Source organism: Polyodon spathula, chromosome 10 (assembly GCF_017654505.1).
Source record: "Polyodon spathula isolate WHYD16114869_AA chromosome 10, ASM1765450v1, whole genome shotgun sequence".
NCBI classification, from domain to species: Eukaryota; Metazoa; Chordata; class Actinopteri; order Acipenseriformes; family Polyodontidae; genus Polyodon; species Polyodon spathula.
In genome coordinates this window covers 9,859,501-9,883,667 of record NC_054543.1, presented here as the reverse complement: position 1 = coordinate 9,883,667, position 24,167 = coordinate 9,859,501, and the positions used below count along the sequence as shown (strand labels likewise).

The 24,167-nt window shown below is 35.5% G+C and overlaps 1 protein-coding gene across 2 annotated transcripts; it reads left to right on the top strand.

The window, feature by feature from the left end:
• Window positions 1–1,343: 1,343 nt before the first annotated feature.
• Window positions 1,344–24,105, top strand: ercc6 (excision repair cross-complementation group 6). 2 transcript variants are annotated; one of them, XM_041261055.1, is made up of 21 exons: window positions 1,344–1,395; window positions 2,097–2,522; window positions 3,542–3,662; window positions 4,029–4,137; window positions 4,591–5,296; window positions 7,549–7,680; window positions 8,662–8,820; window positions 9,686–9,821; window positions 12,150–12,320; window positions 12,793–12,969; window positions 15,537–15,653; window positions 15,922–16,017; window positions 17,931–18,149; window positions 19,001–19,111; window positions 19,402–19,521; window positions 19,785–19,879; window positions 20,693–20,838; window positions 20,954–21,568; window positions 21,805–22,006; window positions 22,516–22,594; window positions 22,991–24,105. In XM_041261055.1, the coding sequence occupies exons 2-21, from the start codon at window positions 2,107–2,109 to the stop codon at window positions 23,423–23,425; spliced, it is 4,362 nt and encodes a 1,453-aa protein (XP_041116989.1). In that variant the 5' UTR covers window positions 1,344–1,395; window positions 2,097–2,106; the 3' UTR covers window positions 23,426–24,105. The 2 variants fall into 2 exon arrangements, with proteins under 2 accessions (XP_041116989.1, XP_041116988.1); XM_041261054.1 differs by lacking the exon at window positions 1,344–1,395 and adding an exon at window positions 1,402–1,911.
• The last annotated feature ends 62 nt before the right edge of the window (window positions 24,106–24,167 follow it).

The following is a 24,167-nucleotide window of genomic DNA, read 5'->3' as shown; positions in this document are numbered from 1 at the left end:
AGAGTGATTATATAAATATCATTTATATATAAAATACAAATGATGTACTGACCTTTATGTTTACTACACAGGCTATAAACATCTTCTTTGATTGTAATATTTTTATTTTATTTTTTTTGGTTTTATAATTAAAAACATATGAAAATAATAAGATATGTATACTTTTACATTTTATAGGATCTCCTATCCCCCATCAATCAATCAATCTGTATTTTATATAGCGCCTTTCATAGTGGACCACCATCACAAAGTTTGTTACAAGAGCACTAAATACAAGAAAATCCACAATACTTCAAATACAGAGACTTGCATAATACACGATATACAGTTTTAAAAAAAGGTGGGGAAAAACATAATACATTAAATATCCTTTGTCATTGTATTGAATATTATGAGAACATGTTTTATTTTATGTTATAACTTTATGTACAGAAATTCTTGGTGTCTATGAGTGGAACTAACTTGAAAATTCTGTTTTCTTTTCATAGAAATGATAATGACACCTAGTGTTACATTATTAGAATGCACCTAAATTAGAGTCTAGAATGGGTTTTGTAAAACATTTTCAATAATGGAGCATCACAACAAGTTGTGTTTCACAACACATGTTATAATGCATTTTAGAATATATCCCTTTCCGTCATAGTTTTAATGAATATATGTTTTGGTTTTTGGTAAGGAGACTTCTACAGTTTTATTATTATAACAATTGATAACACACACGCACACACGCAGTTTCACGCTGTATCAAAATATATGTAATAATAATTAATTTGTAAACTGACAAATAGTAACAACACAATGATACACAAGTGAATAAAATCACATCCCAAAAAGTCTGTCCAAAATGAGAGTTGTTTCATTCTTCTTTCGAAGACGAATGCGATACGTCAGGCGTAAACAACTGTGCAGCTTGTCACCATGCAGCAAATATTGACAGTAACCCTATGCGATTTCAGGTCGCAGGCGCATGAAAAAAGGCTATACGACTTTCCAAAAAAATAAAAAATAAATAACGCAAATCGCAAGAGTAAGAGTTACGTAATTCGGGGACCCTCGACTAACCAAAAATTAGGTCGGTCTGATGATATTGATGATGTTTCTACAAAAAAAATGCATTTATTTGTGAAGAATATCTCCATTTAAATATACTCTTATTAAGCACTCGTTATTTTTTGTATTTGTATTAAAAAACAAACAAACAAACAGTGCTGCACAATTAACATGCATTACACTAATACTCCAGCTCAGTAGGTGGCGCTAACAGGAATTCGTATTGCAGTGGTGAAGCAAATCATTTCTCTCTGTTTTCTTAGTCTCTATTCAAATTACGCATTGTTTGTCACCGGAAGAAGGTATTTTGTCATCTGGCTGTGAGACATAAGAACCCGAGAGGTAAGGTTAGCGGTAAGGTTTGTGTTGATGAAACAGCGTAAATTGATAAATTGAGCAGATGTAGTGCGATTTATAGAAATGATGTTTTGACGATTATACTTTATATCTGGTGAAGTGGTAGATATTTCAGCGAACATGTTAGTTGGACTAAAAAAAAAAAAAAAAAAACAGCAGTGGACTGTATCAACAGTCGTCATTGTGTGTGTCAATTAGTCAAACACTTCTTGTGTAAATTTGTTTTAATTGGATGATACAAACATGTCGTGTCACATCATTATGGAGCAGTTCGTCCATAGTTATTAAATACAGACCAACGCTAGTGTGAGAGCATGAATATTGAACTCAGAATCACAGTCAATCCCCATGTCCCCTCCACCGTATTGGTGGTGCTTGAGCATATTCTACATAAAGTATGTAATAATGCATCTACGAGGAAAACAGTGAACATTGGACTAATGTGTTTTGAATGATGCCTTTGTGGCAGAGGAAAGACGTGGGAGCTCTGAAGAAACCCAGGTCAGCCAAAAATATGCAGTAAATGTAATATATAATATTACCAGCTACTGTAACCATATATGTAAAAATAATATAAAAAACATGTTATATGACTTTCCTATTTATAATCATATCATAAATGCAGCAATTATAATGCAGTGTGAACACCGTGTAACAAAAACATTTTGTTTTTCTGTGTGTTGCAGTGATCTAGAAATGCCAGTAGGTGGTACAGAGGATCAAAGCAGCTCCACATTGTCAAACCCCAACAGTGCTACCAACTTACAAGAGCCAGAGATAAAACAGGAACATGGGTACAATGGTGAAAGTCTGGACTGTTCCTTTCCAAGCACCAGTGGTGCTGAAAAGCCGTCATTTTCCTTTACTGAAGTGGCAGTGGAGGTGTCTAAAAAGGCACAGCCCTCATTGCAGATTGACAGGCAGCAGATTCAGGCAGTGGAGAGAAGTGACCAAGCTGCAGAGCTGCAAGGGCTGGGAGTTGACGTGTATGACCAGGATGTGTTGGAACAAGGGGTGCTCCAGCAGGTGGACAGAGCAATAAGTGAAGCAAACCAGGCTGCCAAAAGAGCAGAAGCTGAAAAGGAGTATGAAGAGCTTTTAGATGAATTGAGGTACTGGATAAAGGGCATGTTTTAAAGCTGTCTTAGGGCACTTACAAGTGGTTCGCATCTTGGTTCACTTGCAAACGAACTAATTTTTTTCAGTTTAGGTTTGGTTTGTTTCAGGTCAGGAAAATTCAGGCAAACTTGAATTTATTTGTAAGTAAATTCAGCTTTGTTTGTTTAGTCCTCTTGCTGCTACACACGGACCAGAATTCAATTGGTTTCACATTGCACCTTTACAAACTCGCTCGGTTCTCTTGCTGTTTACTTGAGCGGTGTCAGGGTAAGTTGTATGTCGTGTCCCCAAAACTACAAGTGAACCTGAATGCGTTTGTTTGGACAATGCAAAAAGTTTTGGGTGAACAATGTTGCAAATGTACAGAGTTCACCTTCAAACGAACCGAGACCAAACGAGCAAGATGGGCCGAATGGCCTCCTCTCGTTTGTAAACTTTCTTATGTTCTTATGTTCTTATGTTCTAGTCATCTTGGTTCGTTTGGTTTGATTCGCAGCGTGGTGCGATTACGTCACTGTCAAAGATTTCACATATAGCTCCAAATGAACCGAACTGCACTTCAATCCGCATCAAACAGTCAAAAGAACTAAGTGTGAAAGGCCTCTTAGATTCTCAGAACTGCCCCATAAAAATAGTCTCACATAGTGTATAAGTTCCAACCAGCATGGAATATGATCTTCAAAGATACATCTGTAATAGTGTTGTATCTAATGGGGCTGTTCAGTGGCATTCAATACGAGGGGCAATGTGTAATATTTATATTTAATCCATTAAACGTGTGCACATCTGTTTAATTGTATTATCCCTTTTTGTAATAATATTCTGGTTTGTTTTTTGAGCTTTGTACTGGCACTGACTGCAAGCACAGAGTAAACAAATGTATTTAATACTATGTTGCACCATACAACAAATGTTTTATTAATATGTTTAAAAAAAAAAAAAAAAGGTAGTTTGGATTAGTGAGAGTCTGCTGTATTGAAGTAAAACAGGTCTTTTTTAAAAATTCTTGCAGGTCATGTTCAGCCGCTTTAAAGCATGTCAATAAGATTATTGAACAGCTTGCTCCTCATGCTGCCACCAGCAAAGATATCCATCGAAAAATTGAGTCTGTGAAACGACAGAAAGAAAACAAGGTAACAGTGCTATTTCTAACCACCTAAATCATATTTATTTTGTCTTGGATAAACCAGTGTAATTTCGGGAAATACAAAAATATTCCGGGATATGCAATCATTCTGAATTTGTATTTATTTTATTTATTTATTTATTTATTATCATTTAAAAAAAAAAAAAAAAGCTTAATTTCTGCCCTATCGATTAGTTCTTCAATGTGTAGTTTTAAAAAGGTAATACTTCTACAAGCCAGCAACAGCTACATTATATATAGCACCTTTCAACATAATTCAACTGCTAAAAAGATCATTCAAGCAAGTTAAATACTGTGTTTTTTAAATGTTAGGTATCAGTCTATCATTTTGTACATTTTTCAATCATTTCAGGAGAAGCAGCTTAAAAAGATAAAAGCCAAACAAAAGCGTCTCCATGTGGTTCTCGGCGGTGAAGATAGTGAGAACATTGAGGCTGAATTACAAGATGAGGAGGATGAAGGTAAAAAGGGTTACCAGTAATATGTTGTTTTTATTTTATTGGTTGTTTAAACCATTTGCTGCAGCTTATTGGATAAATCCAATGTGATATCAATCAATCTGGCCAAGTAGTGAGTATATAACAATACATTATTTGTTAGAAAAATCAAGAACTTGCTTGATAGTAAGTTGATATTACTTTTTTTTTTTTTTCTTTCAGTTTGGTTCTGGCTTTATGTATTATTAAATGTTCATGATGCAGACTGGTTCACTGAGGTACCAGATGCCCCTTTTCATCACGAAATGCATTAAAATTTGACCTACATAATATGGTAAACCCTGATTTTGATATGATACAGCCATCTGAAATTTCTGTCCGATGTTAATGATGTTACATTCAGATTAGCTATAGTATTTAAATATTAGGGTTAAGGCAGTCGCATTGAACATCTTTACATCAGTACTTTTCTTCTAGAGCCGGGACCCTCCTGCCTTGGCAGTATGTTAATGCCAGCACAGGAAACAGAATGGGAGGAACTAATTCGGACTGGCCAGATGACCCCTTTTGGCACAAAGATTCCCCAAAAGCAGGAGAAGAAGGAGCCCCGAAAGATCATGCTTAACGACATCTCTGGCTTTGAGAAGTACCTGGCAGATCAGGACAAGATAGCGGTGGAAAGAAAAAAGCCACATGTCGGCAAGATGGCAAAGAAAACGACTGGGACCAAAGCTGACCACAAAAAGAGGACCTCCCAAGAGAAAAGCAAAGAAAATGGAAAAATGTCAAGCAAAGATAAACAGCTGAAGAAGCGCTTGCAGAGGTTACAGAATAACGCACTGAAAATGAAATTTAAAGCAGGAGTTAAGGAAGAGAAGCATGTGCACACCCCAAAAAGCAAGTTCAAGGGAGACCACGGATCTGAGAGTGATGAGTCAGAGTATGTGCCAAGTGATGAGTTGTTTGATCCAGAGAAAGAGGATGAGTTATATATTGATGGTGATGAAGAATTTGAACTGAAACCATATGCAAAAAAGAAGCAACTTGCTGCAAGGAAACCAAAAGAAGAAAATGATTCTGATTATTTTCCTAGCAGTTCGGACGATGAAGACCCCAAGAAAAAGAGTCACATGAAAAGATGTAAAGATGACGGGAATATTGAGTTGTATAAGCAAAGAATAAGGTAATGGCTAAAAGTTACCTGTTTCTATAGAGACAGCTATGATGTTTCCCAATAAGTCACATTTTACCTATCATTTATTTGTAGAAAAATCATACAACATGGGCTCTGCTGCAAAATGTCTTAAAAGAAAAATGAGATCCTGATGATGCCATAAAACTAGAATAAACTATTCAAAATCAGTGACTACCGAGATTCTGCACAGGCAAAGTATGATTTCACTCGCTTTAATATTTGTAAAGTGATATTTTGCACCTGTAACTTCCAAACACTTAATCAAAAAAGTATGAATACAAGTAAATAAACTCTGTCTAAGGTTTCACAGACCTTGATTAGTGCTAATTGTGGACTAGCTAATGCTACTTTAGTAAGGTAGTCCAAGATTAGTGTTATTCTGGGTCTGAAATCCCCTGTGGCTTTTTTGCAAGCAGTATAATATTTTAGCAACTGTATTATGCTCAAGACACAGCTACAGTCTAACCTATATAACCTATTTTTTTACAAATGTTTATAAACTCAGAGTATACACTCAAGCAGGTTGGTGAGCAGCGATCCTGAGTTTTATTATAAAATATTCCTGTACCGGTAACAAAATGAATTATTTCTTTGAGGCTTCACTTAAATCAGGCCAATGATTAATTATTTTTATTGAATAAGAAAACTCAGAACAATCAGTTTTTAATGTATTTATTTAGATGTACCATAAATGGTAAGCAATGCACATTCACAAAATCCCCCTTTTTACTTTTGATAATGAAATGGAAATCATTGTTACTTAAATTCTGTGTGTATGTCACAGACAATTTGCCATGTTTATTTTGAAAACTGTTCATTCATAGTCTATAATAAAAAGTCTTTCAGTTTCCATTTTAGTGCGGGAATGTATTGGAAGCTGTTCATATTCCTGACACCGGATCCATGCATGTTTACGTCTATAAAAAATATACAGTAAAACACAAATATACATTTACAATATTACTTAAATGGAGTAAATGTAATGATGCAACATTGGTAATGGTTTTGGATTTTAACACACTGAGGTGGGATATACACTTAAGTGAGACTTATTTGCTGTGGTTTTAGTCTTCAAGTTAAAATAAACTGATCAGTTTTAAAAGTATATTTATTAGTTAACCCCCATTGGTTTATATACTGTACTTGAGAAAGACTTTAGATTAATTGTGTTCCCTTCAAATACCTGTGTAAGTGCCTGTATTGTTTTCAAACCCAAGCATATGATAGACTGACTTAGATTTAAATAGTAGAGTTTTTCTTTCTCCTAGAAGCCTTAAGATAATGGAGAATGGTGGCTTTTTAAAATGACAAGGCTGGGACATAAATGAAGACAGATTTTTCACTCTCCATTCACACCTTTCATTCGAAGCTCAAGTGGATAATTGTCTGTATCAATCTTAATTTACTTCATGACACTACTGCCACTAACTGCCATATCCCAGCTGCTAGAGTGTTTTAATTAAAGCCAGCCTGAGATCCCATAAAAAGTAAGATAACTAAAGCAGAACAGAGTTACTCAATTTAGTAAATTAGTCTAATTAACCATGGATTATTCCTTGTCTTAAATGGAAAATACATATTGCCTTAAAAATACAAACTATATTAAAACACAGTATGAAGCCATGCGAAGACAGTGTGTGTGTGTGTGTGTTTATATATATTTATATATACATATATAATTACACAGACACATACATACACACTGTATATATATATATATATATATATATATATATATATATATATATATATATATATATATATATATATATATAATTTTTTAGTTGTGTATGTGATGTTAGTTTTAATCACATTGCCCAAGAAGATAGACCAGACAGTAATGTTTGACTGGAACAATGACTTGCACAATCTTTACTGGCCTCAGATTAGCAGAGACCACAGTGGTGTTGAACAGGGTCTATTTCTGTCCCAGTCACTCACTAGTAGAAGAAGGGTTAGAAAGCTTCTGTGAATGCAAAAATTAAAACATTTGTCTTTTTGATGTGGTTTGTTATAGTTTTACAATGATCTTTTTCAGCACTAAGCAACTTTGCACAAAGTTAACCTTGCTGTAACTAATTAAATTGTTTCATAAAAAAATATATATAAGTAAAACAAAAACCAAAGCAGCATGTCTTTGGCGACAAAGTAAAATGCAGATTTTTGGTCAAATCTGGATGCTGTTTGTTTCCCTGGCTCTGGTGACGTCCACATTCACACTTCCTTGTATTATTCTGCAGGAGGTGGAAGCGGCAGAGACTCAGAGAGAAAGAGGAGCGTAGAGTGGCAGGTGAAGAAGACTCTGAAGACAGTGATGCAGAGTTTGATGAAGGCTTCAAAGTGCCCGGATTCCTCTGGAAAAAGCTGTTTAAGTAGGTATTGGGTTAAGTATTTAAAACGTTATAGTTTAATTGTACCATTTTCTTTGGTTTATTATTTAAAAAAAAAAAAAAATATCACCAACACCCCAACCTAATAGTGATGGCTGGGTAATACTGCAGACTATTGGTACACTTTTGTTGGCTGTCCTGAGATGTATGTGAGCCATTCTGTGAGCTATGGTCATTCAAGTGCTAAGGCTGGGTTAATGTGATCAGTGCTTGGAAAGTTAACATTGGAACATTAACTCTGAGCTGAAAGAACCACTACCTTCTCTTTGATATTTTATATAAAATCACAAGATGTATTTTATTTGTTTGTTTTTTGTAAACTATGTTCCAAGAAGATCAGAAATTCCATTAATAATTAATATTAGTATTAGTAATACCGACAACTGCTAAAAATTTAGAAAACAATTGTGCTGTAAATTGGACCACATATATAGGTTAAAAATAATCTACATATGTATAATACATATTTCAGTAAAAGATCACAGAGAATGTACCAGAGGGCTGGAGTCTTAGCTAGTGCTGTAGGGCCCATATAATCTGAGAATCCCATACTTCCCTATTTAGGTCCTTTTGAAGACTGCGTTTAGATATCAACATGATGGGCATTGATAACACTTTTTTTTTTTTTTTTTTTTTTTTTTTTTTTTTTACATCCAAATTGTATTAACAAAGTTATAGTTACAGACTTGATTGTGAAACATAAATGATGAGGTAAAATTAAACAAATGTATTGAACGGTATCTGTTAAATTAATTAAAAATGTATAGAAATCAAGCTTGTGTCACTTGTACTGTCAAAGCACATCAAATATACATGACTGTGCAGTGCCTGTCTAACAGGCATACAGCCTTTTACCCTTATAGTTCTATGTTGAGTCAACACTAGATAATTACGAGATGATAAATTAATCATTACTCCTGTTGTATACTGCTATGTAAAACATGTTTGTTTTATTGTTCACAGGTACCAACAGACAGGTGTCAGGTGGCTATGGGAATTGCACTGCCAGCAGGCAGGAGGAATTCTGGGAGATGAGATGGGATTGGGTAAGACCATCGAGATAATTGCCTTCCTGGCAGGCCTGAGCTACAGCAAGATCAGGACGCGTGGATCGAATTACAGGCAAGAGCCCCCCTCTGCAGACTGTCAGTCTGGAGCTCAATTAATATTTCATCAGCTGTATTGCTAGTGGAGGAGGTCCCTGTGAATTATTAAAGACATTTCAATTACAATATTCCTTTAATTCTTTTAGTGGTGACATCAAAAGAAAATATTTACGAGATGGTGGCGCTGTAGGGCAGGGGAAATTAAACATGTAACACATTTAATGAATTCCAAACATTAGTGCTTCATTTCTAAGATGGGCCGGGTCTAGATGTTTTTGGGTCAATAAAGTGTCTACGGTTGCCTTCAGCAAATGGATTGTTTGCAAACTCAATTATGGCTTTCTATCAATAGAGTTACACAATATGCAATTTTAAATTGCTTGCAATACTGTTAGCGTCATTTATTATATCTTGTATTGAAGTCTTTGTTTTGTCGAGACACTAGGTGAACATTTTATAGCCACTACATACTCAATAAAAAATAAAAAGTAGTCTTTTTGTAACAACTATTACTGACTATAATAGTGGATGTGATAGGCTTTTGATCCTGGCTGAATACAGACAGTTCATCTGTATTGCGTTTTAGGGAGTCCAGAAAGATTGGTTGTGTCGTTAATTCAACTTTAAAATGACTACTGTACATTTCAATTTTGCAGTTGTATTAAGGAATGAAAACCAGCAGGCACAGGGGGTCCCCAGGACCGAGTTTGAGAATCCCTGGAATAGATATAAAAGGAGTCAAAACATTACATCATGGCTTATTTTAATATACCAGTAATTCCAGGCAACATTTGCAAGTTCCAGTGATTGATTAGAATACATTATCTTCTTTAAAACGCAATCTGAATATGTCATTTTTCTTCTGTATATATTTGATTTAGATATGCTGGATTGGGTCCTACTGTGATTGTCTGTCCAGCCACAGTGATGCACCAGTGGGTTAGAGAGTTTCACACATGGTGGCCTCCATTTAGAGTTGCTGTCCTCCATGATACTGGCTCTTTCACTAGTCAAAAGGTTGGTAATATGCTTGTATCATCAAGTCCAAGCACTAATTTTCAGTTTAAAAACATTTCAGATGATATATACTCCAGTTTGAAAATGATATCCCCAAAAAATTATGTTATTTTGGGACAGATAATGAAAGTAAAACCACAAAAAACAACATTTGCAGCAGCTACAGGGTCACACCCATCCCTATGGGTATGGTGAGTAGCAGCCATCTGCTAACAGAGTTTTGAAGATGTAGGTAGATTATTAACAACAAAAAAGCCACAACATTCACATAAAAACCACAACATTAACCACTTATTAAGGGCATCGTGTGATTGCAATCAGTTAAATGTGAAGAGAGATTTCTCTAGACTTCATTCTCTAGCTTTGAATGCATATTTTAATTTTAGTACTGAATTAACAAATTGTATTTGATTAAGCACTTTGTGATGTAATCAATAGAATGACTGGAGTAGAAATAGTAGTGACTATTTTGAGAAGTATGCGAATAGCTTCCTGTAGTATTAACTTCACTGCCTGTATTAGCATCCTGAATATCTTATTCGTGTGACCACATTAATGTACTAGCTTGCTCCAAATTAAATTACTGGGTTGTTTGCTGGGGTAATCAATACAATTGTCTAAATTACTGTCAACCTTTCCGCCAGACAAGCCTTTAAGCGCAATGTAAAGGAAGCGTTTTTTAAAATTATGTTTCAGTTTGCAGTCAAGGTATTAATTTGTCAGCCATTCGTGCTTTTGTCATTACATTTATAATAAACCTACATCTGTAGGTAATCAGGGGTGCTGAATAGTCGTAGTAATAAAACTTTAAGTTGATATCAGGAACTGAACATTAATTGTTGTTAACATTTCTCATGTCATATTATCATTGTTGCATCATATTGAAAACTTACTAGACTGATAAGTTTAGAGAAAAATAACACAAATGAATATTTAATAATATGGTCATAAATTGTAGCACAGTTGCTCATGAAATGGAATTGTCTTTTAAGGCTGTATTTGGTACAGTAAATGTAATCTGAGAATAGGTATCCGAAATGGTTGTTAACATCTTGGGCACGGAAAGGGCATTAAATAGCTGACCCGCAGTGATTGAACATTTCCAAAGTGTGCTGTTTAGACCATATTGCTTGTGTGTCTTTCCTTGTTGTCAGCACAAATCCTCGTTTATTAAAAATCTTGCTTGAAGGAAGTTTTAATTAATTACAGGTTCAGTAATTCCTGACTGGGAGGCTCCCATGTTGTGTTTACTGTGATGCCCATCATGAGTCTCAGTTTCACTTGTTCTCACTGCTACCTGACACTGTGATTTATGGCCGTTATTTTCCACCAGTCCACTGTTTGCCCTCTAGGAGGAATTGGTCTCAAGAGCCTCAGTATCTGCAGCACATTTGAAAAACGTCTTTTAATGACAGCAGCACAGCATTCAGCAAGTCAGGCTAATAGCAGATGTACCCTATTAATTGCAAAAAAACTGGGAGAGGTTACATATTTTACAAGCTTTTAATTTTAAGTCACCAGAGATGATTTGTGTTAAGTGTACACATAGAGATATCTGTTGTATTTTGTGATGGACCATTACCAGGTATCTAGTACAGTACAGACAATGGCAGAGTGACATCAGTTAACCTTTAGGCTTCAGAGAATACCTCTCTAGACTGCTTTTCATTACTTGCAATGAAAACATACAAGGCAGAAAGCAGGGAACATGAAAGAGCTAAAGCATTCTTGATTTTAAATAGTTATAAATGTTACTGGTTTAAAATGGCAAGCAGTTGATATTATAACAAATAGTATACAGTTTTACCGGACAATGCTATACTTTAATTACATATATGTTTTCTGATAACTTGGAGGAGCAACTTCTTGTAGGTAAACAGTTTTACAAATTGTGACGATTTATCTGTTCCCTTGAATTACTGGAGACAAGATTTTTTTAACTTTATAGCTGAGCTTAATGTTTTCTTTTTAAATGTGTAATATATCTATATCTTCATACCAGTTTTTTCATTAGTCCTGTGTCATAGACCAACCTGTGAATTTGTTATAGAATTTCAAACTAAATGAGTCTTCTTACCCCTGCAGGTGACGCACAACCCTGAAAGTGCCTACATATATTATGTCTTTAGAACAATTCATCCTATTTGATGAAATGGTATGGACATTCCTTAATATAGGTTGGGAGGGTTATCGGAATCTATGTCTAGTTGATCTAGTGTTAGTATTACCAAATATATATACAAGTTATGGCTTTTACCTTTATTCTGCTGTGAGGTTGCTCTTTTCTTGACCTGGTTTTATAACCTGATCAATAATGTTGTCTTTCAGAACAAACTTATCCCTGAAATTGTGGCCTGCCACGGGATTCTGATCACCTCCTATTCCTACATTCGGATTATGCAAGATTACATTCAGAAATACGACTGGCACTATGTGATTCTTGACGAGGGGCACAAAATACGTAACCCATATGCAGGTGTAACAATTGCATGTAAACAGGTAAGGGTTTTTCCACTGTCATTGTTTTTTAAAACCAAACTCTTTTTAAATATGTTAATAGGCACTATGCAGAATGTTCAGCTATACCAATATTGAATCAAAAACGAAGAACTATGATTGTAGCAATGGATATAAAGAATAAATACATGGAATACTATAGGGCAGGATACCTGTAAGCAATCTGTTTCTCTTTCCAAGTTTCGATGAAGATGGGAGTCTTGTATTATTGAAGAGAAAGATCCAGCGTAACACCAGTAACTGAGTACTGAGCAATCAATTTGAGTCACATTAGGGTTGAGCTCACTTACACATCCTGTGTCAGCTTACTACCTGACATTACTTCAGCCACTTAAATGAGAGTTTTACAGGTACTAAATCACCTAACGCCACAATGGCCATTGCTCCAAATAACCGCCATCTTTCCAGAGTATGACCTGTAACCCATAACCCCTATCCTTTTTTGTCTTTGCAGTTCCGCACACCACATCGCTTCATTCTTTCTGGTTCTCCAATGCAGAATAACTTGAAAGAACTCTGGTCCCTGTTTGATTTTGTTTTCCCAGGAAAGTTAGGAACACTTCCTATCTTTATGGAGCAGTTTTCAGTCCCTATTACTATGGGAGGATATTCAAATGCATCGCCAGTTCAGGTATGGCAGAAAGTGTCCAAATACCATTCTGTTCAAAGTTTAGATTTGTGATTTTTTTTTATTTTATTTTTTTTTGTTACCTGTTGTGACTAAAGTTTATTATTTATGTTTTTTCCTGGAGTTTGTTATTGTTCTCAGTCATTCAGCCTTTACATCAAGTGCAATAGTAGCACAAAGTATAATTCAGGCAGCAGCACAGTAAAAGGATCGGGGCAGTCACATTTATAAATATTTGTCAGCATGTTCTGTACACCAACCTTAGTAAACTATGCTGTCATGTTTCAATTGGACATGTACTGATTGTGCCAAATTAACAGTACAAAATTGTATAATTGATAAAACTGTGTTCCCCATTTAGTAAGCCATACATAATGCTCTAGAATAAACTGTTAAAGTAACAACCAAGGAAACAAATAACAAGCTGAACAGTGTATGTGTTGTACTTCTAGCAGTTGTGGATTCATGCTTTGCATTAGCAGTAAAACTGCTGATTCCATGAAAGTGGGCTCTCCTTAAACATTCACAGCTTTAAGTCACACACTTCCACATAAAAGCAGTCATTTAAAACATGGTTCTTGATTGTTAATGCCTATAATACATTAGCCTCTTAATTAATGCTGTGTGGTCCACGGCATGGCTAAAACAGAGATCTATTATACTGATATTTAATTGGTAGGATCTTTTCATGGCAATGTGTTATTTGGAAGGTATTAAAGCTAAATGAAAAATACATCTCCTGACCTTCTACCTTTATTGATGAAAATGAATGGCAGTAGTTAACAGCCTGTTGTGTTGGTTATTTACACTTAAGAGATCAACAGTTCATTATGAACTAATAGCTAAACAAAGAAACCCACTAACAGGTTGTTGCAGCTATACTGCTGGCCGTTACAAAGGGTCTACTGTAAAAGTTGTGGGTGGTTACAAAAAGAGCTATAGTTAAGGCTTATTTTTGTTTTATAATTATTGTTTTTTGTTAATATGGTTATCACAATATCTCAACCACATCCACCACCCTACATCGTCTACGGATTTCTTCATTTCTGCAGAGTTCAATGAAGGATAAGATCAGAAATGAAGAAATCCGTAGTCGATGTAGGGTGGTGGATGTGGTTGAGAAGATGCGAGAGGCGAGGTTATGGTGGTATGGACATATCATGAGGAGGGACGCTGAGGAAGTAACAAAAAGGGTAATGGAATTTGAGGTGGAAGGTAACAGGGGGGCAGGCCTAGAAAGAGATGGATAGATTGTGTGAGAAAAGATATGGAGGTATGTGAAGTGAGTGAGGAAGATGTGCTCGACAGAGACAAGTGGAGAAGAGCAACCAAAGCAGCTGACCCCAGGACAGTCTGGGACTAAGGCTGTGAAAAAGAAGATGGTTATCGCAGTTAGACTACGACCTTCTCAAAAGTGATGGAGGCTGAGCAAAAGGGACTAATGCACTTGATGTATAGCTTTAAATATTAGTAATTGTGTACTGATTCTGGAAAATAATGTGCTAGTATTGGGTTGTAAATGGAATAGTTTCATTTCTATCACTGGGTTCAAGAGTGCACAGAACCTATAGGGTTACTTTTCTGCTTTAAAGGGAATATTGATGTCCCTTTCTCTGCCAGTAATGAAAACCTTTACAAATTATTAATGTTATTAAATGGTTGTAAGTGGCTAACTTCAGCCTATAGTGCTCATTTAGTATTCCTTCAGCAGCAAATATGTCTTAGCTGTCTAATTTGAACTTCCATGCTCCTTTTGAAGCTTTCATTATAAGTCTTTAATTTTATTTTTTTCCTGGCCTGTGGTCTTGACTAGACCGTTTTTGAAAATACAATACTTTACTATATATTTCTGTCTGACTTTCTCTATGTAAAAGCCTAATGGCATTGCTTATCTTGACCAATGACCGCAGCAAAATGATCCTTCCAGACAGTCTGTTACCGTCCTTTACCATTTTATTTGGAAATGTCGTTTAACTTAGAAACTGGAGATTTTTACTCATAGTTATTGTATTTGAGGTAAATAAGTTATTAAATCCCAGCATTAATTAACTAAATGTAGGCATCTTGATTTTATGTGCTCTATTTTACGTACTGTATCTGCTCTGTATTTTTCATGAGATCCATTACTGTACCATATGTTCACTTAAGATCAAAATGACCTTTTATTGTCTGTGATCACAAGCTTTTCCTCATGCTGCCTTTTGTAGTCTCGAGTGGGCACTAATCTTCCCTTGTTGTCTTGTATGTTACAGTGCTGCAGGCTTCCTATAGGTTTTCTTTTGATCTCTAGGCCCCTTGGATTACTAGTAAATGGCATTTGGCCTAACACAGGATTAGGCTAACGATATTGATAAAAGGAAGTTTGCCCTAAGGGACAACTAGTACTCTTATGAATCTTTAATGTCTTGAACTCCTAAAAAAAAAAAGAAAAAAAGACCTTTACATTAAGACAGGCATGTGGTGGTGATGTTTTTTTTCGATTTACAGTAATTAGATTAATATATTAAAAACACCAACATTAATATCACACATGTTATTATCTGATATACTTTATTGCATTGTCTTTATAGGTGCAGACTGCATATAAATGTGCTTGTGTTCTACGAGATACCATAAACCCATATCTTCTTCGAAGAATGAAGGCAGATGTTAAAAAAAATCTCTCCTTACCAGACAAAAACGAACAGGTACGTCCTGTAGGTGAAACACAGCATTTAGTTTAATGCAGCTACTAATGTCTTTAAATAGGTACAGTTTATCGCAAAAGTTGTTTTTTAGTTTAAAATGTTATTTTATGCATTCTACTCATCCAAGTTTATACTGCAGTCAAAGCTCTTTTTATCTGCAGACCCCTTTCTCCAAAATACCTTCACAGTTTTTAAGGCTTTTGTTTTGTTGTATTTTAAATCTCCCTTTTTTGTGTATTGAGCCCAACTGGTATATATTTTTTTGTAGGTGCTCTTTTGTCGGTTAACAGATGTCCAGCGCCAAGTCTACCAAAACTTCATTGATTCCGGTGAAGTTTATAAGATCCTGAATGGAGACGGAAAGGTAAGATTTACTGCATACATTATTTCCATGTCAACCGTAGCATGAATTCTTGTCTGATTTGGTTGGGCGGATGAAGATTATTTAAAAAAAGGATCTCTTGAATTTGAAGAAACTTTGTTTTGATATTTCCACGTAACTGTTAATGTAGGTGATGAGGCCAAACATTTTTAACTGTACTGACACACAGAAGCTTCAGTATTAATAGTGTACATACAGCAGTGCACAGAATATGTGTAAGAGCTAAATAAATAAATAAATAAACAAATAAATAAATTAAAGGTGGTGACATGATGCATGTGTGTAATACCACACTGTGTGCTGGTCTGCATAGCTGTCTTGATTAAATCTAAACATGCAGCAGCAAAGTGGCTAATAATTTGAAGACTAGATGCTGTTGAGGAGATGGGCATTACTTATAAAACTGTGTCATTGGACAATAAGACTATAAATACATGTTTACCTAATATTAGTGTCTTGTAAATTGCAGTGTAATTTTATCATTTAGCAGCTCAGGTTACATAATCCAAAAAAGTCTTATAACCAGTCCAAGGCTTGTCCAAAACACGTTTGAAACAATTACATTAAGCACTTACCTTGAACGTCATTTTTTTTCTGGATTCTGTCACAGTTGTTCTCTATTTTCACAGCAGTTCACCCAGTGTAAACAGAATGGCATTTGAGGTGTTTGATGTATAATTAATAAAAGTCCACTCACTGCTGTGACGTATAAAGCACTATCAGTAATCGGCACATGTGAAATTCAAACAGTTCTCCCACTCACTCCTGGCTTTAATGGGATTAGAGAATATGTGCGTATTCTTCACTGTGGCTGGCGTATATGCAGAGATGGAAGCCCTGCTTCATTTCTGTAAACCTGCAGTAGTAACATCTTTTCACAGTGATGGGCCTTCTTAAATGTTTTGCATAAAATTTAGAATTTGTAGTATTGGTAAATTTATTTGCAAAATCTCCACTTTAAATAATAATATTCTGCATACAGTTCTGACTTCACAAATCTGTAATAAGAAAGAGAATGTGCCCACCTGCTCTTGCCACATACAGCCTGCTTTGTCCAATTATCAGCAGCAGTGTCTTTAATTATGCATTTATTTGACCAAAACGTTTCAAACCAGATCGTCCAATATGCACACTGCAGTATGTGGACTTTTGAAAGGAGGAGCTAGAGCAAAATTAAATGACAAATAAGTTGTTTGTTTTTTGTTTTTTTATCCCAGTTTGAATTCCTCTGTATTTAATCAAAGTGGTCATTGTTATTTGTTTATTTGGCAGATGCCTTTATCCAATGTGACCTTAGTTTTACAGGGCAATACAAGGTACAGTGCAAAAACAATATTTAAATACAGTGTAGTTTACAGTAAGTGCAAGTACTACTAGAATACAATATGAGAACTTCCGATTAAGACAATTTGTATCTATGATGACATGGTAGTAGCGCAAGGATAGTGCACCAGTACTTAGGTCAGACAAGGCATTAGACATACATTTTAAAAGTTAGTTGAAAGATGGTTTCTTTTTGGATTACGTACTTTTGAAAGAATACGGTTTTTCAATGTATTGTAATGCATGTGTACTATAAGCAAACAGACATGCGCTGAAAGGTCACAAGGGAAAGATTTTTACAGTTCACAAACTTCAGTGAAGGCTAAATTCCATTAATACAGATATTTAATGTCTCCCGTTTTTTTAAGTACATTTAAAATTAGAACTACACCCTTTTTCACTTCCATATTTTAGGCCAAAATAATACACTATATTCTTAAGGATGATAAAGAAACTTGTGTGCAAATGTTAGTCTGTTGATGTAGCAGTGGGGTACTATAATAACTACGTTTTCCTGTAGAAAATTCTCAGTATTGAACTATTGTTTTCTTTATTTTCTAAATTTGTATTAGGTTTTCTCTGGCCTGATTGCCTTGAGGAAGATCTGTAATCACCCTGACCTATTTTCTGGTGGCCCTAAAATCTTGAAAGGAATGCCCGACGATCAATTAACAGAGGAAGAACATTTTGGCTTCTGGAAGCGGTCTGGAAAGCAGATAGTGGTGGAGACTCTGCTTCGCCTTTGGCACAAGCAGGGCCATCGAGTGTTGCTCTTTTCACAGTCAAGACAGGTCAGAACACTACCACAAATAGTTTAATGGCAAAACAGGAGGTTACTTTTGCTACAGTAAACGCTGTATTAAGGATGTATCTTTTTCAAGATGATGTTAATAAATTGAATAATTTAGATATTTACAAATGTAAAGAAATGAGTCACACTGACACTCTACACATAGGGATATGTGTGTACATTCTGCAGCCTGGCTCCGGTGCGTTAAGATAAAAATGTGAAAGTTTGGAAGTGCTAGAAATGTGGCTATATGGATCTGAGGCCGTTATGCAACAACTTCTGAAGTGTAAGTTTACTAGTGAAAGCTCAAAGAAATTTGATGTTTATTTTTTCTGTAAGTACACATTTAAACACAGTAAAAGTAGTACACTGTGCCCTTGGCCAGGTGTGTGTGTGTGTGTGTGTGTGTGTGTGTGTGTGTGTGTGTGTGTGTGTGTGTGTGTGTGTGTGTGTGTGTGTGTGTGTGTGTGTGTGTGTGTGTGTGTGTGTGTGTGTGTGTGTGTGTGTGTGTGTGTGTGTGTGTGTGTGTGTGTGTGTGTGTGTGTGTGTGTAAAAATAAAATAACTGGCCAAGGGCACAGTATACTACTTTTACTGTGCTTAAATGTGTATTTACAGAATATATAAATAAATTCATTATAGGAACATTTATCTTATAAAGGGAGTCTAGCTTATGATGGCTGTCAGGACCCAGCTGTCACTGTTCAATATAAATGGGATTTGTCTTTAGAGTGGATCTGAACCTACTCTGTTGCTAGTCCTCTTGGTACATGTAATATTAATGGCACCTAATCTGGTAATTCCTACCCAATCCAGTTAATAATAGTTGGTTTGAAACCATCTCATCAACCAGATGCTGGATATCCTGGAGATATTTGTCAGAGAAAACGGCTATTCTTACCGCAAAATGGATGGGACCACAACAATAGCTTCAAGACAGCCTCTTGTAAGAGAGTACAATGAGGTGAGATGAAATTGCATTGAAGTCACTTGAATATATGCATATGGTTTATTTTTAGATTGCATTCACAAAATGTTTTTGCTCAGTAGTAAACTGGGCTTGGGAACAGATATAATTCCTAGAATTGTTATCCTAAAAGCATTTTAGTCAAAAATGGTAGGGCTGTGTTTGGCCCAGGTCTTAATGTATCGTGCTGCAGAAGCAAAAGTGGATTGCTTATTGAACTTTTTTTTTTTTAATCTGTGGAAATTGTGTTATTTCCTTTAATGAATGTCTTGTGTTTTTCATTTTAGGATACCTCCATATTCGTGTTCCTTCTTACCACCAAAGTGGGTGGCATAGGTGTGAACCTGACTGGAGCTAACAGGGTTATTATTTATGATCCTGACTGGAACCCTAGTACAGACATCCAGGTAAGTCATTGCTTTTCTATTCAATCAGATACATCGAGGTGAAGGTTGTTGTTCAAAAGAAAAAAATCTATGTAATCTATGACTAAACAAACCAAAATAAAATAAATTAATAAAACCCATATCAATTGGTTGCCTAAGATTTTCCCAATTTGTTCTGCTGTTTTGCTCAAGTTGCTTTAGATACTTCAGTAACTGGTGTAAATCACAAATCCAACATACATGATCTGACAAAATACGTCATGTATTGTTATTGCTGTTGCTAGGCTCGTGAGAGAGCCTGGCGGATAGGCCAGGAGAAGCAAGTGACTGTTTACAGGCTTCTGACAGCTGGGACTATTGAAGAGAAGATCTACCACAGGTTAGTCAAAACCACACACATTCCCAGTCTGGATTTAATGACAGTTTAATCTTAAATTATATTAATGCTTTGAATAAACTTGAAATCTTCCAGCAGTTTCAATGTTGGGCCTAATAGAACTGGCTTGATTTCAGTTTGCAATAACGTTCATGTATGTATATTAATGAAAAACGCATACTAGCACAAATGCTTATGTTGGGAGGGATAAGTGTTCATTTATTACAGTTTTTATTGTGCCAACTTTTTTCATTCGTTTGCATAAACCATTTGTTTCCTTTATTGGTAAAAACAAATGTTAATTGTATTCAGTGTTTAATGGTAGAGCAATAACATAGACCTCAATTGAAACCGACTCCACGGAACACTTCTTCGATGGAACACGTTTTTTTTTTAATATTCATTTTTTCCATAAAGCATTATGTAAACCATTAGTGGTCATATTGTTTCATTGTTTTCTGCGGGTGTTCGTTATTAAAGCAGGCTACAAAGTCATTAAGTGCCGGGGACGAATGTTTATGCAGGACGTTTAAAGATGGTGGTAACCTGGTGTGTTATGTGATTCTTGAATTGTTATCAATTCCCAAAGATACAGGGATTAGTAGGTTGTGTACAGGTTAATCGACCGATTCAAATTGGGCCTATAAAAAAAAAAAGCCTTTTCCCGCTGCTTAACAGTTCTGTTGGGTGAATTTGCTGTAAATCAGGAAGTACTGGTGCTTGATGTCCGACCATTTATGCTGATTAGTATGGGCAAAGACTGGTTGCAAAAAGAGCATATAATTTCCTGTAATTCATTTTATTACTTTTTTTCAGACAAATCTTTAAGCAGTTCCTCACAAACAGAGTGCTTAAGGACCCAAAGCAACGGCGTTTTTTCAAGTCCAATGACATTTATGAGCTTTTCACACTGAGCAGTCCTGATGGCTCCCAGGGAACTGAAACTAGTGCCATCTTTGAAGGTGACTGTGACAAAATCATTTGACATTTATTACCTCACAGTCAAAATGTTGTATATTTTCTTACATTTAAATGAATGTATTTGTCGTGCTTCTCATTTCTGTCCAACTTATGCAGGCACTGGTTCAATGGTCGAGGTACCAAAGAGGCTTAAAAAAGCTAAAAAGACGAAGCCATCAACACCAACCAGAAACTTCCTTAAGCAAAATACATGCACAAGTCAACACAAAATGAGAGAAACTCTGGAAGTGTCATTGTCTGATAAAGCTGAAAATGTTGGTGCTAATGGTTCTAAAGTGACTATGACAGAACATGAAAATGTGACCATTGCTAATGAAAATGGCAGCTACAACGATGGTTTTAAAGAGGAAACCAATACTTCAGTTATTGAACAGGCTTTGGCTTCTAGTGATAATTGTGGACAGGCTGCTGATGTGCCATCAAACAATGTACAGAACACAATAAAACTGCACAGTGACCCAGACAAAATCTGTCCCCAGAAACAGAAAGAGAAAAAGAAGCACTGTACAGCTGAAGGAGAGAAACAGCTTTCAGAGGCAGCAGCGCACAAGCACAGAAAATATAAGCGTTCAGAAGATGCCAGGTTTGAAGGGCACCGCATACCACATTTAGTTAAAAAAAGAAGGCACAACAAAGATGATGACACTGAAGCTAATGAAGATCGGAAAAAGAGTGATGATTATGTCTTGGAAAAACTTTTCAGAAAGTCAGGTAAGTGATTAAACAGAACTGATTAAAACACAGTCACTACAATTAATAGTAGTACTAAACTAATAATAATGAAAATAAATATAAATACATGAAGAGTGACTTAATTTTGTAATCTATGAGTAAATCAGTGAAGGAAATATACAACTCAGATTGAAGTAACATTATTGTCAGATGTATATTATTGTTAATGGAGATCTTACTAACAAACCATAATTATTTTCTGTACATAAAATTAGGTATACACAGTGTGATAAAGCATGATTCCATCATGGAGGCCTCTAACCCAGACTATGTGTTAGTGGAAGCAGAAGCTAATAGAGTGGCCAAAGAAGCTTTGAAGGCACTGAAGGTCTCACGGCAGCGTTGCCTGGGAGCGTCTTCTGGCGTGCCAACATGGACTGGCAACAACAGTCTACCGGGAACACCAGCTGGTGGAAAGTAAGATTGTGGCAGAAGCACAGCTTCTGGGGGTGCAATCCTGTTCTTTGTGGTTTATTTAAATAACAGTGGGTATTTATGTTTGATTTAAATATAGTTTTCAGGGCTACCAAAGAAAAACTACACTTATTGTAAAGTTCTCTCCATATTGAGAACTATTCATAGTCATATAAAATAGATTACAGCTGCTGCTTTAAATCTTAAAGGCTAAGATTCCTGTGTTTCTATTTCTTAGAGGGTAATATTCTGGGCTTATTTTTTTTTTTTGCATTAGTTTCGTTAGTAATTCTCACAAAACAAAAATGAACACACCTATGAATAATTGTGTCATATAATTTGTCTACTTAGTTCAGGTTGTTGTAACTACTGCCTTACAAATGAGTTGTCTCATGAAATACTTTTTTTATGCTTACAGCAGTTGACAGTGGAGTTTTCTATCCAAGTCCTGTTTACAGATCTGCATTGTTGAATGAGTTAAAAACCAATCTAATGTTTGTTCTCTTATTTAGAAAAAGGTTTGGTCAGAAGAAAAACCCTATGTTGGCTGTCCCAACTTCAGTTACCACAACCACTCCAGAGAAATGCAAGGTATTTTGTTTGTTTTCATTTCTTATTTTTTTGTTTACTGTTTATATTATGTAACTGTTTATTTTTTATTGTAATAAATTTTAATGTACTGTAGAGTTGTAAATGTTGAAATAATGTAGTCTGGAGCCTGACAAGTTGTTCTTAGTTTGCATTAATAAATGCTACAAAATAAAAGTCTAATATGTATTTTACATTGGGAATGATTTGTAGTTTTAGAAAGACAAAGCATTTTTTTGAAAAAATGGTTTTACATTTTACAGCTTCAGTGTGTGTGTGTGTGTGTGTGTGTATGTATGTATGTATGTATGTATGTATATATATATATATATATATATATATATATATATATATATATATATAAAGATATGAATTTTTTTTTTTTTTTTTTTAATTTAGGATGCTTCCTTCATTAAGAAATCTGGAGTGAAGAAACATTCTTCTGGTGATCACTTTAGCGGGGAGGGAATAGAGGAAGAATCCAGTTCCACTGCTCTATCTTCATCTGCACTACTGGCAAAAATGAGAGCCAGGAACCACATGACCCTGTCCCAGGCCATTGAAGACGAGGAGGATCAGAATATACAGCAAGCATCTTCAGCACCACTGGCTCCAACTGAACATGATGAACTGCTGGTGGACTTGAGGAACTTTATTGCATTCCAGGCTGAGGTGGATGGACAAGCTACAACTCAGGAAGTACTGCAAGAGTTCAGTCCAAAGCTGTCTGCTTCCCAGGCAGTAGTTTTCCGAGAATTGTTAAGAAACATTTGTAACTTCCATAGGAATCCTGGTAAAGAGGGTGTTTGGAAACTTAAACCAGAATTCAGGTGACTTTTCTATGCAGCTTTGTTTGTTGTTGTTTTTTTAAATTATTATTACAAGTGTTTTACTGGCAAATACTTGAAACTGAGGCTGCATTCACACTGGGTCCATTTCAAACAAACTCGGTTTGGTTCATTTTGTTTGAAACATGGTATCAATGTGCTTGCTGCACACTTATAAAGATAAAGTTCACTTTTTTTGGTCCCCTTCCATTATTTTCAGGACTGAGTTAATTTGTGTTCACAATGCAGATTTCAAGTGCACTCGGCTCTTTTCTATGGTGTGTGAACCAGATGTTTACAATATCCTAGGCATATTGAAAGATGACAGCTGTTGATATAGTGCTCCGGTTTTTAATATAGCATGTTTTAGATTCTTACATATTGCTAGGTGAGCATTTCACTAATTTAATGAATACATTTTAAGTCTTAAGAGTTTAGTCCAGTTCGGCAAGATTGTGGTGTCTAACCAAATTTTCTACCAGAGCTTCGGTTTCTCCCACTGTCCATGTAGTTTAGGATTACCAGATTTCCACAGTGAAAAACACGAAGGTTATTTTTTTCTTCTTTAATTTACAGTATATAAAATAACACAATAATAGTTTAAAAATGAAACATCAGGTGAATTTATTACAGATGATAACAACTCATTATTTTCTTATGTTGTCATCTAGTCAAAACATGTTAAAGCCATACATGTAGAAAAAGCCATATTGAAATAGATCAGCTATTATCATTTAAACATCTTGTAT

Excerpts from the sequence above, each read along its gene's own strand:
- ercc6 (XM_041261054.1), top strand. The coding sequence starts at position 1,862 with ATGATGCCTTTGTGGCAGAGGAAAGACGTGGGAGCTCTGAAGAAACCC. Across the intron at positions 2,523-3,541 it reads GAGCTTTTAGATGAATTGAG|GTCATGTTCAGCCGCTTTAA; the intron begins GTACTGGATAAA and ends AAATTCTTGCAG. Across the intron at positions 22,595-22,990 it reads CCACTCCAGAGAAATGCAAG|GATGCTTCCTTCATTAAGAA; the intron begins GTATTTTGTTTG and ends TTTTTAATTTAG.